The 15,480-nt window shown below is 35.6% G+C and overlaps 1 protein-coding gene across 1 annotated transcript in view; it reads left to right on the forward strand.

Moving 5' to 3' along the window:
- The window catches only part of ADGRV1 (adhesion G protein-coupled receptor V1), a 1,190,013-nt gene that overhangs the window by 126,519 nt on the left and 1,048,014 nt on the right, over positions 1-15,480 (forward strand). Inside the window, 1 exon segment of the mRNA XM_053699719.1 lies at positions 12,041-12,264. Within this exon segment, the coding sequence (XP_053555694.1) occupies positions 12,041-12,264 (224 nt within the window).

Genomic DNA, 15,480 nt, shown 5'->3' on the forward strand with positions numbered 1-15,480 from the left:
GTTTTTTAACCTTTTACACTCATTACATTTGATTTTAGTCTTTTGCACTAATTGCATTTCAGTGCAGTTTCAGTGATTAGTTACCCACACAAATCATACCTTGTTTTTTAGCAGACACATGGAAAAAAAGTATATTTGTGAACTAAAGTGATTTTGGGTGTTATTTTTGTGTACATGTTAAACAACAGCACAAGAGTTAATATTACTATATATTTCTTTCGTAAGATGAGGAGAGTCCATAGGTGTCCATAACATGTGGGATATATTTGCTTCCACTAGGAGGAAATATATCCCACATTATAGGTCAGATTAGGAGAGGAGCGCAAAATATTGCTTTCACAAGCAAAATATTTGCGCTCCACTGAGTAATACCAGTGCAGGCTAATGTGCGCTTGTATTACATGTTAAGCGCAATGCGAACGCAAGCTTGCATTCGCATTGCAGGGAACCTTTGCGCTCACAAGAGCGTGCTTCCATAGGCTCCAATGGGAGCCTCGTTCTCATGTCTTCAGACACGGTTGAGAACCTAGTGCAGCGAAAGGGGTATGTCGCGTAGAGATGGGCAGCAAAGTGTAAATATATATGTATATGCTTATATATATATGAAGAAAAAAAAAATGAAAACAAAAAAAGAATGAGAGAGTAGGTAATATTGCTGTTAATGTCAAAGTCTGGTGCTACCCTTAAAAAAGTTTATAATAGGAATATAATAGAGAGAAAAATTCAAATGATATATTAATAATTTGAAAAAGCAAGGGATACAAATAAGCTCACAGAGGGACCTTTATAAAAATTGTATTTCAATTTATTATTTCCCATACACATTCAGTGATTTACTGTATTTGGCCAAGTCAGACAACAGTAACCCAAGTTTAAAAAGAAACAAATCAAGGTTTGTCAGAAATAAGGAATAGACTGCCTAAGCATGTATATGCTGATATCTACCTATAGCAATTTGAACACAAAATAGGTCAAATATACCTCATAAACAAATGCAGCTCAAATAACGTACATTCACAGGACTGAGATAATATACATCAAAACCATTCACAGGAGAGGAGTTTCCCAGGTGTCACAAGCGGATTGGATGCTTGTGATACCTGGGAAACTCCTCTCCTGTGACGTCAGACGCCAATACACAGGCTTCGCGTGAGCGGTGCACCCGTAACGAATTTGCTGGACGCAAAAGCTAAGTTTTCTCTGCCTGTTTGTTGTGGATAAATACCTTTGACACATTCATGAAAGGGGAACCCCTAGGGGAACCGTGAGCGGGGTGCGCTGAAAAAAATTAGTGATTTTGGTCTAAGGACAAACCATATTAGTTCATGTGAGATGATGGTGCTGAATCTTGTAAAGCAATCAGATGTGCTGGCGGCAAGGCTCCTCTGGTCTTCGGGAAGAAGGTATCTGTAATTTAGAAGTAGAAAAGAGGGCGCCACATAGCGTAATATTGTTGACTCAAAGTCCAAATAGGTGATTATTGTTATCGCTTACCAGAGATAAATGCACCGTATTATAACCGGTGCTGACAGGCAGGCTAACACTTTCAGTGGTTAGCACACTGGGTGGCCTCAGGCAGGCTGTACACAGGTGGTACTCAGCGTTCGCTTGATTGGTGTGCGTCTGTGCAGCTGATGTGTGAGACACTGCGGTGGATCAAACACTTTGAAACCTTTACCAGGAAGGATCGAAAGAGAACAAAGGACAACTTCCGTGTATAAAATAAAAGAGATTTAATCCATAAAAACTGCTACGCGTTTCTAGACCTACACCGGTCTTTTCTTCAGGCATACAAACAATGGATACAAATTTCTTAAGATAACAATCTTATATACAATTAAAAACGGAAGTTGTCATAGTTTTCAGCAAGGACCAATGGGCTGTAGATGGATACTCTGTATCTCATTTATGCTAATTGGGCTTGGTCACCTGTGAACATCATTAACCTTAGCATTATAAATCCCAAAGGACCCATAAATATAACTAAAACAATTTAAAGAGTCCCGTCACAATCTGCTAAAATAATCACCAATGTATTAGAGTGTGCCTACATAAACGTTTACAATATAATGTGTGATTCGCAGATCTTAATGAAATATAAGTCGAGTATGATTTTGTTAAAACCAAGTGTACCCTCATATAATAAAATGTGAAAGTAAAATTAAAATGGAATCGACTACTGGCTAAATAGCTAATGTTTGAATTCACTTGGGGGATATGTTGCCGCCAGCACATCTAATTGCTTTACAAGATTCAGCACCATCATCTCACATGAACTAATATGGTTTGTCCTTAGACCAAAATCACTTATTTTTTTCAGCGCACCCCGCTCACGGTTCCCCTAGGGGTTCCCCTTTCATGACTGTTTAGTTCCTGTGGTACATTTTCGGGGTTCTGCAGCTATTCACAATAACAACTGAACTATCGATTTTATGAGTTGTAGCAAGCTTATTCTTTAGATCACGTTTTTCAGACTGTGAATTTTAACAATTGTTCATTCATATATATAATTTTTATTTTCAAATTGTATTCTCAATTGCATTTTTTAACAATTGTTCTATATAATTGTTTATAGGTCATTATATCACATTTTTGACACATTTGTTTAGTTTAGTTCACCTTTTATATAGGAAAAGGGTTATACATTAATTAGAGATCAAATAGTGTTTGCACATTACATGTTTGTAACATTACGTCTTGCATTTTGTTATTCGATAGCATGAACATTGCACCATATTATTCTGTCACACAAATGTTGTTTTAGTCACATATCATCTCCGTCCAATTAGAGATTACCAGCACACGTCACACACAACACTCACTTATTGAACTAATACACTGGGAGCTAGCAGCACAATATTACATCTTTTTGTATACACACCAAGTTTTATCTATCATTAACACATTTTCCCAGTTATATTATCAGACTCCATCAACCAGAGTGTTACTTGCAGCACCGGCCAACTAACATCAAACCTCTATAAAACCCCATTATTACTTTGAAACACATTACATATACACTTAATATTCAAACCACTTGTGATATCCACAAACCACACACCTCTGTCTCACACTGACCAGTGCATACACCTATTACATATTCGGTTTTCACACTGAACATTCACGCATCGCCTATTAGGTCACATTTTACACCTCCACATACACATACTTTTATTATAGCACTTTCACTTCTAGAATCCTAGGAGAACTTATTAGTAATTACTTTTAGTTCCACTACACACCATGCAATCCAAGGAAGAACGTAGTTCCAAAAGACTCAGTTTCAATCTTTCAAAAGATAATAACATTTCAGACATTATATTGGAAAGCAATGAAATCAAACCCATGAGGGACCTCTTCTATTTATTAGAGGAAGAACTAAACAAAGAACACAGACACTGGTGGGACCTCACAGCTCTGGAAAAATACACAGAGGTTAAATACATTCCTAGAGGTCTTAGGATTTTGAAACATTGTTCATTCAAAGACGATCCGGTACTTTTAAAAAAGTGGTATGAGGCACTCAATGAGTGCTCCTTTAGTCTAATAAAAATTCTAATAGAACACAGACGCCAACTTTATAGCCAGAGTAGTACTAATATAGAAAAAATACAAACAGACCTTAGAGTCTACCAGCAGAATCCGGATTACAATAAGATTTTGAAAGAAATTAACGAACGTACAGACAGGTTTCAGGAAAACATTGTCCAAACTAAAAATAAAAAATTACAAAGGGACCATGAAGACTACATTAATGATAGTGTATACACTTTTAACCGCAAGGCTAAATTTTCTCCAACATATGACCATCAGGAACTCAGACCAACACAACACAATAGGAGCAATAATAATTATTATAGACCTTCCCATTCCCTCCAAAACCGATCAAATTCACATCATCCCACACATCATACTCGACCTCATTACAGTACTACGCAATCTGATTTTGAACAAACAACAAATAATGAAGACCAACACAGATCCAACTGGGTTCCATCCAACAACAGAGCACAACACAATCAATATCCTACTCCTAAGGGCCCATACCAATCACACTCATACAAATCGCAACATTATCACCAATCTTCTAATAGAGATCATATGCCTTATAATAACAGATAATTCAAATTTAGGCACAACACCAATAAGGACTCATATAACATGTCTTACCAGACAGCTCAAACATATCATCACAAAGGTACATACCAAGGAAACAATAGAAATCAAAATGGCAATTATAGATTCCAGGCTGAAAATTCCAGTAGACATGACTATAATAGTCATAATGACACAACACATCAGTCTAGACGACCAACAATCAACTCATCATCTAACCAGTTTTGGGTTAACAATGAGAACCCACATACCCCAACTACACCGTATGAACAATACGAACAACACAACAGATTCAGTCCACTCTTAACCATAAGAGATGACGAGAGTCCTAGTACCAGTAGCAATCCACCACCTCCTTTTTTAGGAATAGGCCACAATACAAGAACGGAAAATTTTCCAACCAGATCAACAAAAAGACCTCTCATAACAGAAAACGAGGCAGGATGGGCAGAGGCCTTACCGCCAAGAAAGCGGAATTATCCAGACTAGATCAGGGCCTCTTTAACTTATCATCACACACATTATCTGTAGAGGAAAAAAGAGTACTTAAAAAAGGCCTTTCCTTTTGTCCACCTAATTCACCAAATATTTTCAATTTATTTGTTGATGTGAACAATTTCACACGAAAGCTATCCTTACAGAAGTATTTTACAAACAAAAAACTAGTTAAAGACCAACTACACAACAATAATTTACAAATAATATTAACTGACAACATGCCGTCTGACAAATCAACACCATGTGTTATAACAAATATTGAAGACATAACTGATCACCTATTTGAAGGATATATACACACCAATGTGAAAAACAAATCTAACTTCAATCCCAATATTAGCAATAACAAATATATAGAATTATATCAAAATATGGTCCTAGAAGATTGCGAAAAATTACTAAAAACAACAGCCAAAAAAAACAATTATTCTTTTCACAGACATAAAAAAGCTTTACACAGTTTACAAAACAATCCTAATATCATCATCCGCGATGCGGACAAGGGGGGGGGGGCATTATCATTCAAGATTATAAAGATTACATTAAAGAAGCAGAGAGAATCCTAGGAGACGTTAACTATTACAGAATTCTACCTAGAGATCCTACCCCTATTTTCAAATTAACATATCAGAAATTAATAGATAAAGGCGCACTACAGGGCATTTTAAACAAAGAAGAAAGAGAATTTTTGAAAACAGACTATCCTAGCATAGCACATTACTACCATCTTCCAAAAATCCATAAGGACAAAAATAACCCCCCCGGTCGTCCTATCATAGCAGGGATTGGCAATCTGACCTACAATTTATCTTTTTACATTGACAAATTTTTACAGAAATTTGTTACCACACTTCCTTCTTACATTAGGGACAGCACTCATCTTTTAGAATTATTACATGATCTCACTTTCACTAATGATAAAAAATTTTGGATTACATGTGATGTCAGTTCGCTTTATTCAAATATCACTCACAATTTAGGATTGATGGCAGTTTCTCATTTTTTGGAACAGGATCCCTTTTTACCTGAGGACCAAAGAACATTCATTCTGGAATGTATTAAATACATTTTACAACATAATTATTTCTTATATTTGGATCGATATTATTTACAGACAAAGGGAACGGCCATGGGTACCAGGTTCGCCCCAAGATTCGCGAATCTCTTCATGGGTTATTTTGAGGAGATCTATATACATCAAGCGAACCTTGGGGAGAACCTGGTATTCTATGGCCGTTACATAGACGATCTTATTCTAATTTGGAATGGCAGTTTAGAAGCAGCGGAATCATTCATAACACAACTCAACAATAACAACATGGGGATCACGTTTACAGCTAACATTCAACCAGATTCAATAGAATATTTAGATCTGATACTTAGTTGGGGTCCCAATTGGTCCATTACATCAAAAACTTTTTTTAAAGATGTTGATAGCAACAGCTATTTAGAATACCACAGCAACCACCACAGAAGTTGGATTAACAACGTACCGTACAGTCAGTTCAGACGCATTAGGAGAAATTGTTCAGATTTTAACACCTTTCTTGAACAAAGTCAGATCATTTACAATAGATTTACGGAAAGGAATTACCCGGTCCACATTTTAGACAACGCACTAACAAGAACGAAAAGGTTAAACAGAAATGAGATATTATTCAACAATAACAAAAACAAAAGAACAACCAACAGTACAACAAACCAAGACGAGATCATGTTCATTACACAATACAACAACAATTTTCAAAAAATAAATCAGATAATATACAAACATTGGCATGTCATTCAAAGGGATCCGGTTTTAAGAAATATTGTACAAGATAGACCTAAGATAGTTTACAGGAGGGCTCCCACCTTGAGAAGTAAACTAGCACCAAGCAAAATAGTTAAACCTATACAACACAGATCCAAGAACAACACACAAACCAAAAATGGTATATTTGGTCTACAAGGAACATACAAATGTGGAAAAAACAGTTGTAATTCGTGTCAATACATTAAACATGGTAGTAAATCTTTCAGATCCCACACCACTGGTGATACATATCCCATTCAGGGTTTTTATAACTGCAATTCTTCTTTTGTGGTATACCTATTGGAGTGTATATGCGGCCTACAATATGTAGGCCGCACCTGTAGAAAAGTCAAAACAAGGTGGGGAGAACACCTGCGTAATTGTAAAAACTGTAAGAAAACGAAAATCAAACACAGTGTGCCAAACCATTGTCTAAGCAAACATCAAGGCAATCCATACACTTTTAAATACACACCTATAGATTTCATCCCTAGGTCTGCCGATTACAATAGAACGAATAAACTCAGACAACGAGAAACTTTTTGGATTTTTAAGTTAAAAACACTTTTTCCTGATGGCTTAAATGCAAATTTAGATTTAGCAGCATTTAATTAACAACCAAACTTATGACCAACGATAGAATATATTTGCTCGAACACTCATGCAGTACACTGAACTAGTCTGAATAACGTTGATATACTGGTCACTTTAAATACATCAGAACAATTTCAACACCTTGAATTAGCCTATAGACTTATTTAGTAATAACATGAAATCGACTCCACAAATCCACTAACCAATTCTCTTTCACAAACATCAAAAACACTTTGTACAGAACAACACAAGCAAAATATTGACACTAACATCACACTAACAGCAGTCCCAATTCCCATTGGACATTATCATTGTCTGATCAACTTTGGCGTACTGGCCACATCAGATACATCAGATGCTTTTTGAAATATAAATCAAAAATTAATTCCTCAAATAAAGAATACAAACAAAGATTATTTACTCAATCGACATTTTTACCCTTTTGTTCTTATTACAAAAGTTCAGACACCACAGGATCAAAATCAGCTAAACAACAAAAGGTCTACACTATAATCACTGATTACAGATGTGTTAGACTATATACACACATAGAAACACCAGTTGTTTTATGAACATGCATGTTCGTTTTATAACATTTGCATGCAAAAGAACCTCTGTGTATTATGATCCACAGCTGGGGGTCGCACTTTATTTTAGTTATCAATTTCATTACACTAATCATTTGGGTTCATCATACGAAATCGAGCGTTGAATAAACAGAACTCGATCCATATGTTGCAATTTCTGCAATCACTTTATTCTATGTATCGATATTTAAATATCCATCTGGCCAAATGGAGTTTGGTACATATATTCTACTTACATACACACATCATTGTATTTATTTGTTTAAAATAACATTTCTGGTTCATGTCCAACACACATCACATTCTTTACACACACTCACACACGTACCATTTTTAGTTTTAAGAATAAGAAAGAAACAACATATCCCCCAAGTGAATTCAAACATTAGCTATTTAGCCAGTAGTCGATTCCATTTTAATTTTACTTTCACATTTTATTATATGAGGGTACACTTGGTTTTAACAAAATCATACTCGACTTATATTTCATTAAGATCTGCGAATCACACATTATATTGTAAACGTTTATGTAGGCACACTCTAATACATTGGTGATTATTTTAGCAGATTGTGACGGGACTCTTTAAATTGTTTTAGTTATATTTATGGGTCCTTTGGGATTTATAATGCTAAGGTTAATGATGTTCACAGGTGACCAAGCCCAATTAGCATAAATGAGATACAGAGTATCCATCTACAGCCCATTGGTCCTTGCTGAAAACTATGACAACTTCCGTTTTTAATTGTATATAAGATTGTTATCTTAAGAAATTTGTATCCATTGTTTGTATGCCTGAAGAAAAGACCGGTGTAGGTCTAGAAACGCGTAGCAGTTTTTATGGATTAAATCTCTTTTATTTTATACACGGAAGTTGTCCTTTGTTCTCTTTCGATCCTTCCTGGTAAAGGTTTCAAAGTGTTTGATCCACCGCAGTGTCTCACACATCAGCTGCACAGACGCACACCAATCAAGCGAACGCTGAGTACCACCTGTGTACAGCCTGCCTGAGGCCACCCAGTGTGCTAACCACTGAAAGTGTTAGCCTGCCTGTCAGCACCGGTTATAATACGGTGCATTTATCTCTGGTAAGCGATAACAATAATCACCTATTTGGACTTTGAGTCAACAATATTACGCTATGTGGCTCCCTCTTTTCTACTTCTAATCTACCTTTGACACATAGTCACAATATTTGAACTTGTGATACGTATTCTACGATACGGACTATTTATGCAAGCACATGTTGTTTTTGTTACATTTATAGGTTGAATGGTTTTGATGTATATTATCTCAGTCCTGTGAATGTACGTTATTTGAGCTGCATTTGTTTATGAGGTATATTTGACCTATCTTGTGTTCGCATTGCTATAGGTAGATATCAGCATACACATGCTTAGGCAGTCTACTCCTTATTTCTGACAAACCTTGATTTGTTTCTTTTTAAACTTGGGTTACTGTTGTCTGACTTGGCCAAATACAGTAAATCACTGAATGTGTATGGGAAATAATAAATTGAAATACAATTTTTATAAAGGTCCCTTGCTTTTTCAAATTATTAATATATAATTTGAATTTTTCTCTCTATTATATGCTTATATATATATATATATTTATATATAAAAATTTATGAGTTGATATGTGTTTATATATACACATATTAACACACACACACATATAATGAAGATGCTATTTTTTATTTGTATTGCTATAGAAGAATTGCTACTGTGAACCACTTGTAATGGCTGGATTTTTATCATGCAAATTTGCCCATTTACAGGCACTTGATAAATTAGGGCTCCACTTGTAATCTAGCCAGTTATGGGCACCTATGAACTCTCCTCATCCCGAAATAAAGAAATTAATCAGTAAATTCTGTTTTCACTCACAGCCCACCTTCGCAAAGCACCAATATTTAGTATTCATTACAAATTACCAATTACAAATGAGAAGATTACAGTTATTATTTGTTGTAACTTTACATCTTTATGCAATTTATGAAATTTAGTATCTAATATCTAACCATAAAAAATAGTAGACTTATTTTTAACTAAACAAAGTTCTGATTTCATGCTAGTGTGATTCAGTTTAGCAATGTTTGCATACTCCTATAAATTGAGATAGTACAAATTCCAAAACAACAAACATGAAAACTTGCACTAAATATAAAATTATATAGCTTTGTACAAAATGTAATGTATTTTTACATTTATCAATTTCTCCAATTTATTTAAATACCAACAATTTAAAATTCGCTCAGGGAAACAAGGATCTATCCCTGACACCAAAAATAAGAAAAATATATAAATAATAATAGCAGTTACTGGTACGTGAATGCTTTTACTACAACAGCTATAAGGATATAAAATCCCTATGAATAGTGAAAAGGCCTAAGATGTCAACATCATTTTGTTAACAGTTAACCAATAAAGAAATAATTTTCAGCAAATATTTTAATATAAAGCTATTGATTCCAGGCAATCTAAAAAGTTTTAATCCAAGTATTTTTGCAATATTTCTGTATATTTTACTATGGTATAAGGCAGGGGTGCCTGGACTTTAGTGAGTTGTAATCTTCTTTTTGGCCAAATTTGTCACGGAGATCTACTTATGCCAGATTTACGAAAATACTGTTTAATAACATAAGGACTGGTGAGAATAGAGAGGCTGAAGACGCTCTAGGGAGTCTAAAAAAAATATCGCACTTGCGCTACAGTAAGCGCACCACTCATAATCTAGGCAAGGTATCATGATTTCCCAAATTAGCAGTTACAAAGTTTAAAGCTATGGACAAAACACATCTTATGTGGGGCTTTTAACTCCCTTTTGTTGTATGTCTATCAACTCTGTTGGATTTGAATTTTTCATTAAAGGGACACTGAACCCAAATTTTTTTCTTTCGTGATTCAGATAGAGCATGCAATTTTAAGCAACTTTCTAATTTACTCCTATTATCAATTTTTATTCGTTCTCTTGCTATCTTTATTTTAAAAAGAAGGCATCTAAGCTTTTTTCATGGTTCAGTTCTCTGAACAGCACTTTTTTATTGGTGGATGAATTTATCCACCAATCAGCAAGCACAACTCAGGTTCTTCAAAAAAATGGGCCGGCATCTTAACTTCCATTCTTGCATTTTAAATAAAGATACCAATAGAATAAATAAAATGTGATAATAGAAGTAAATTAGAAAGTTGCTTAAAATGTCATGCTCTATCTGAATCACGAAAGGAAAAATTTGGGTTCAGTGTCCCTTTAATAAAGGGTGCTGGTTGACACTTCACAACAAATAACTGAATTTTGTGCCTCTGGGGTGCAATTTTAAAGATGCAAAGTAGGCCTAGAAATCACTTTATCAAGGTCAGATAATATTCCCATACTTAAATATGTTGAGTTCTGAATAAAAAGGTCAGTAAGGGGACACTATGGTGTGCTAGATCCATTTAAATGTATACAATACAATTTTACAGATAGACAAACATTTATTTTCAGTTTTAAACATAGTTTAAATAAATTCACTGTTTTCAAGCAGTTATCCTTGTCTGGAAGGCTGATGTAATGCCCACAAAAAGCGCTTATTATCCATCCATCCTAACCAGCAGTTTCCAATATATAAATATAATAGGGAAGCATACATTCATGCACACTACAGCCTATTTTATAAAGCTAATTGCCAAGTAAACAGTTTGATAGATAAGTCAGACTACTGATGCTTTATTGTCACAAATACCTTAAGTAATCATGCTATTGTGGGTGCCTGTGATAAAAGAAAACTCTCTTCTACAAAATAAAGTAAAGGAGTGGCCTCTCTTTATCACAGAGATGCTACAGGGCCAAACACCTCTCTGTATAATGCCATGCTTTTTGTCATTAATCTCTTATCCAGCATCTTCCTTCCTCATGCAGCTGAGACTCAGAACCAAGATCTGGTATCAAATCTAAGCCACGCTAAGCACAAGAGTCTGGCAGGGAAAGCACACTAAACTGATGGTACTGTGTGCTGTTGGAGATTAACTAAGAGGTGTCAGGTTAGCACGCTGTACTCACCAGTGCACTAACCTGATGCCTCCTAGCTTTGCCCACAGTACCATTGGTTTAGCGGGCCTTGCCTGACAGACTCCTGTTACACCCCGCCCCTGATAGAGCCTTGGCGCCACGGGCAGATGAAACGCTACTAATTGATCCCCGCTGCACTTGCCAGCTGACAAATACTCTATTGATTGTTCCCTCTGGGCTTGCTAGCCACTTTATTGTTATTCCCGGTTATTCCCCGAAGTCTACCTTAAGGGGCAAGGTGGTCAACTTGTAGACTGCTGTCGTAGTTTTGGGCACTCCTGGTATAAGACATTCTGGTATTCTGTGTTAAACTAAGGCTTATATTATATCTGTTATGCTGAACATTGTATCATGCAGTATTTAACACACCACATATCTAAGACAATGCTTACTTTTCAGGTCTCAATCGCACTACATCGTGATGGAACTGGAGGAGAGGCAGTTGTCTTTTGGAGTTTACAGCCTATTGGCCTTAATGCAAAGTCCATCACATTGAGTGATCTAAGTCCATTCAATGGTTCAGTGACATTTTTACCTGGACAGAGTGACACTGCAATAAATATAACTATTAAAGCAGATGATATTCCTGAGGTTAATGAGACTGTGATAATATCACTGGACAGGTAAGCTGCATTTTCATTTAAAGTACAATCATATGTATTAGTATTATTATCATCATTATTATTATTACTATATTTTAACACTCACCAGAGTTCAAGTTCTAATTCAAACACACACAAAAATCAACACCATTTTTATATTTGGATGCTAAATTAATGGTAATTCTCAGCTTAATCTTTCTGGCAACTTTTTTCCAAATTCTCTAAAGCTTTTGGCAAGATTATATAATATGCCTTCTCAGTATTATGATACCCTTAAGGGATTGTTTAAAAGGCAATAACGTTTACCTTGGGAACTGTGTATCTCATTAAAGGGACATTATACACTCATTTTTTCTTTGCATAAATGTTTTGTAGATGATCTATTTATAAAGCCCATAAAGTTGTTTTTTTAAAAAAATTTATAGTTTTGCTTATTTTTTAATAACATTGCTCTGATTTTCAGACTCCTAACCAAGCCCCAAAGTATTATTTGAATACCGTCAGCTACAATCTCCAGCTTGCTCCTGTTTGTGTAAAGGGTCTTTTCATATGCAAAAGAAGGGGGAGGGGGGAGTGTCTTATTTCCCACTTGCAGTGGGCTTTCTAGCTACCTTTTCAACAGAGCTAAACTAAGAGGCTTTAAGTAAGTTTTTAAACATTTTTATACTGGATTTTTATATCAGTATCTGTGCATCTTATTCTTTATAGTAGTGTCTATTACATGCAGTTATATGAAAATGAGTGTATACTGTCCCTTTAATGAGGGTTCCATAATATCCTTTATGGGAAGGAGAGACACTTACTTTACAATAGTAGCTCAGTAAAATAAGCTAATGATTTGTCCCATCCCTGGGAGTTATTGAGAATCAGGACATAAATGAGAGGAAACAAAATGCAAGCTTTGAGCACCCAGTGAATGAACAGCATGAAGGTTGTACCATAGAGTCCTAAAGCTTGTATTTTATTTACCCTCATTTAATTAATAAACCTATCACTTTTTTCCATAAAAGTATTTTCATTCTCAATAATTTCTCCCAAATTCTTTACTATTGCAATGTATTTTTGTTCAGTGAGTTGGTGTCCTGAACTGTTCTATGAAGTGGAAAAAAGTACATTTAGCAAATGTATTAAAACTGTTAACATGCACAATAAGATCCCTGTAGTGTTAAATAAATGCAGCTAGCAATGGTTGGCTCCCAGCATTAAAATAACTTTATTTAAAACTGCTGAACAGAAACTCACTTGGCTAAACTGTGCTTTGGTATTCACTTTTTTCAAGCTGGGGCTTGGTCAGTATCAAATGTGTAAATGTTCTGAATAACCGAGGATCAAAGTCAACATATTGAATACTTACCTCAGGAGGTTCAAAACTTATAAATAGGATGTTATTCTAGTGCTGCTGTTATGTATCAGTAAATTAATACTGAACTATGATTAAGATATCTTGTTAAATACTTTACATCTAGTATCTTGTCTTGTTAGTGCTTAATGCACATTGTGCTAGGTTAACTGTGCAAGAGTCACGGTCTGTGTTTCAAAAGTTAATGAATAGCCATTGCTAACATTGGGATAGATTACAATTAGTGAACTAAAGTTAGCACAAGTCATGTTAAATAATATCCCAACCGTGTGTAATGCTCGTGGGATATTTCTCTATCAGACAAAACTTTGCCAGTAGTCTTCTTATCCCGGCGCCAAGTGGAAGGATAGGAAATATCCCAGAACAGAGTGAGTTTATGGAATGAGGTAAGCAGTACTAACGGTAGACAGGGTAGTCCTTCACGGCAATAAGATGAAGGCAGAGAATGGTCAAGACAGGAAGAGTCCGGCAACAGGAAGGCAATTTAGCAGAATAGAAGTTCAGGGGAAAACCAATAGAATGGTTAGGAACAGGCAGGTGTCAGCATTAAGGGAAAGCAGGCAGAGTGGTCAGAAAGGCAGAGTTAAGTAACAATATGGCAATCCAGCAGTACAAGGGTTAAGCAGGCAGAGTGGTCAGGCAGAGTTCAGTAACGATATGACAATCCAGCAGTACAAGGGTTAAGCAGGCAGAGTGGTCAGACAGGCAGAGTTCAGTAACGATATGGCAACCCAGCAATAAGAAATTCAGCACCCAGGAGCACACACGGTAACACCTATACTTGAGCACAGGTGAAAGCAACTGAGGTACTTACATAGGTGAAGGTTCGCGCCACAGGAGAGGTCCGATCCGGCATCAGGATGGGAGGTGAGCGGCGATTAAGTCATCGCCAGCGCCTGAAGCTACCGCCGCGTCCATGGCAACGGCAATGGCAACATATCAGAGCAGCAGCCGGGACTCAAAAAGCAGCAGCGTGACACCGTGCTAACTTGCGTGCATATCATACTTTGAGAGTAAATGGGTGTGCTCAAGCGCAAACAAAATTTGTGCTTGTTGGGTTAGTTTGAGTAAAGACCTATCGTAAAGTGTAAGGGGTAAAAAAATGTTGCATCAAGCCCAACATAAGTACATTAAAATAAAGTGTTGCATTCATATATACACTACCTGGTAAAAATGATTCATATAAATATAAAAAAAATGTTTTAAAAGGTATAGCGTGTTTGTCGGGAAAGGGCTATTATGTATGTATATATATATATATATATATATATATATATATATATATATATATATATATGTCTAAATATGTGGCTGTACATGTGTATTTATTTGTTTATATATGTGTATACATACATATATGCACATATGAACACATTTATACACATATGAATACACTTTGGAGCCCTTTCCAGACAAATATCTTTAAACACAAACTATAAGAACAGGAGAAGTGGACCAAGCGCTACACCCAGGGCCTTAAGCTTACTAACTATATAGCCTCCTAGTAGGCTAACAATACAAAAGTTAAAATGGGGAGAGAGTAAGCGCTAAAAAGCTTAAAAGGCTAGTAAAAGGTACATTTTAATACATATAAAAATTTACAAATGGCAATCAGACGCATGGATCCATGTCTGACTTAACAAAAAAAAAATATATATATATAATAAACAAATCTAAAAATATCTCAAAATATCCAATGGAGTATAGCATGTGACGCTGACTTAGTGAGCCAGTGATGAGGAGTTAGGACATGTACATTCAATAATATAAACAACCTAAGTGAGTGATTGAGTGCACACAATAGCTTTCAACAAAGAAAAATAGCATTCACAAAAAATAGTGTTCACAAAAATTGGCGTACATAAAAAATGTTCAAA

The sequence above is a fragment of the Bombina bombina genome, chromosome 2 (assembly GCF_027579735.1).
Source record: "Bombina bombina isolate aBomBom1 chromosome 2, aBomBom1.pri, whole genome shotgun sequence".
NCBI classification, from domain to species: domain Eukaryota; kingdom Metazoa; phylum Chordata; class Amphibia; order Anura; family Bombinatoridae; genus Bombina; species Bombina bombina.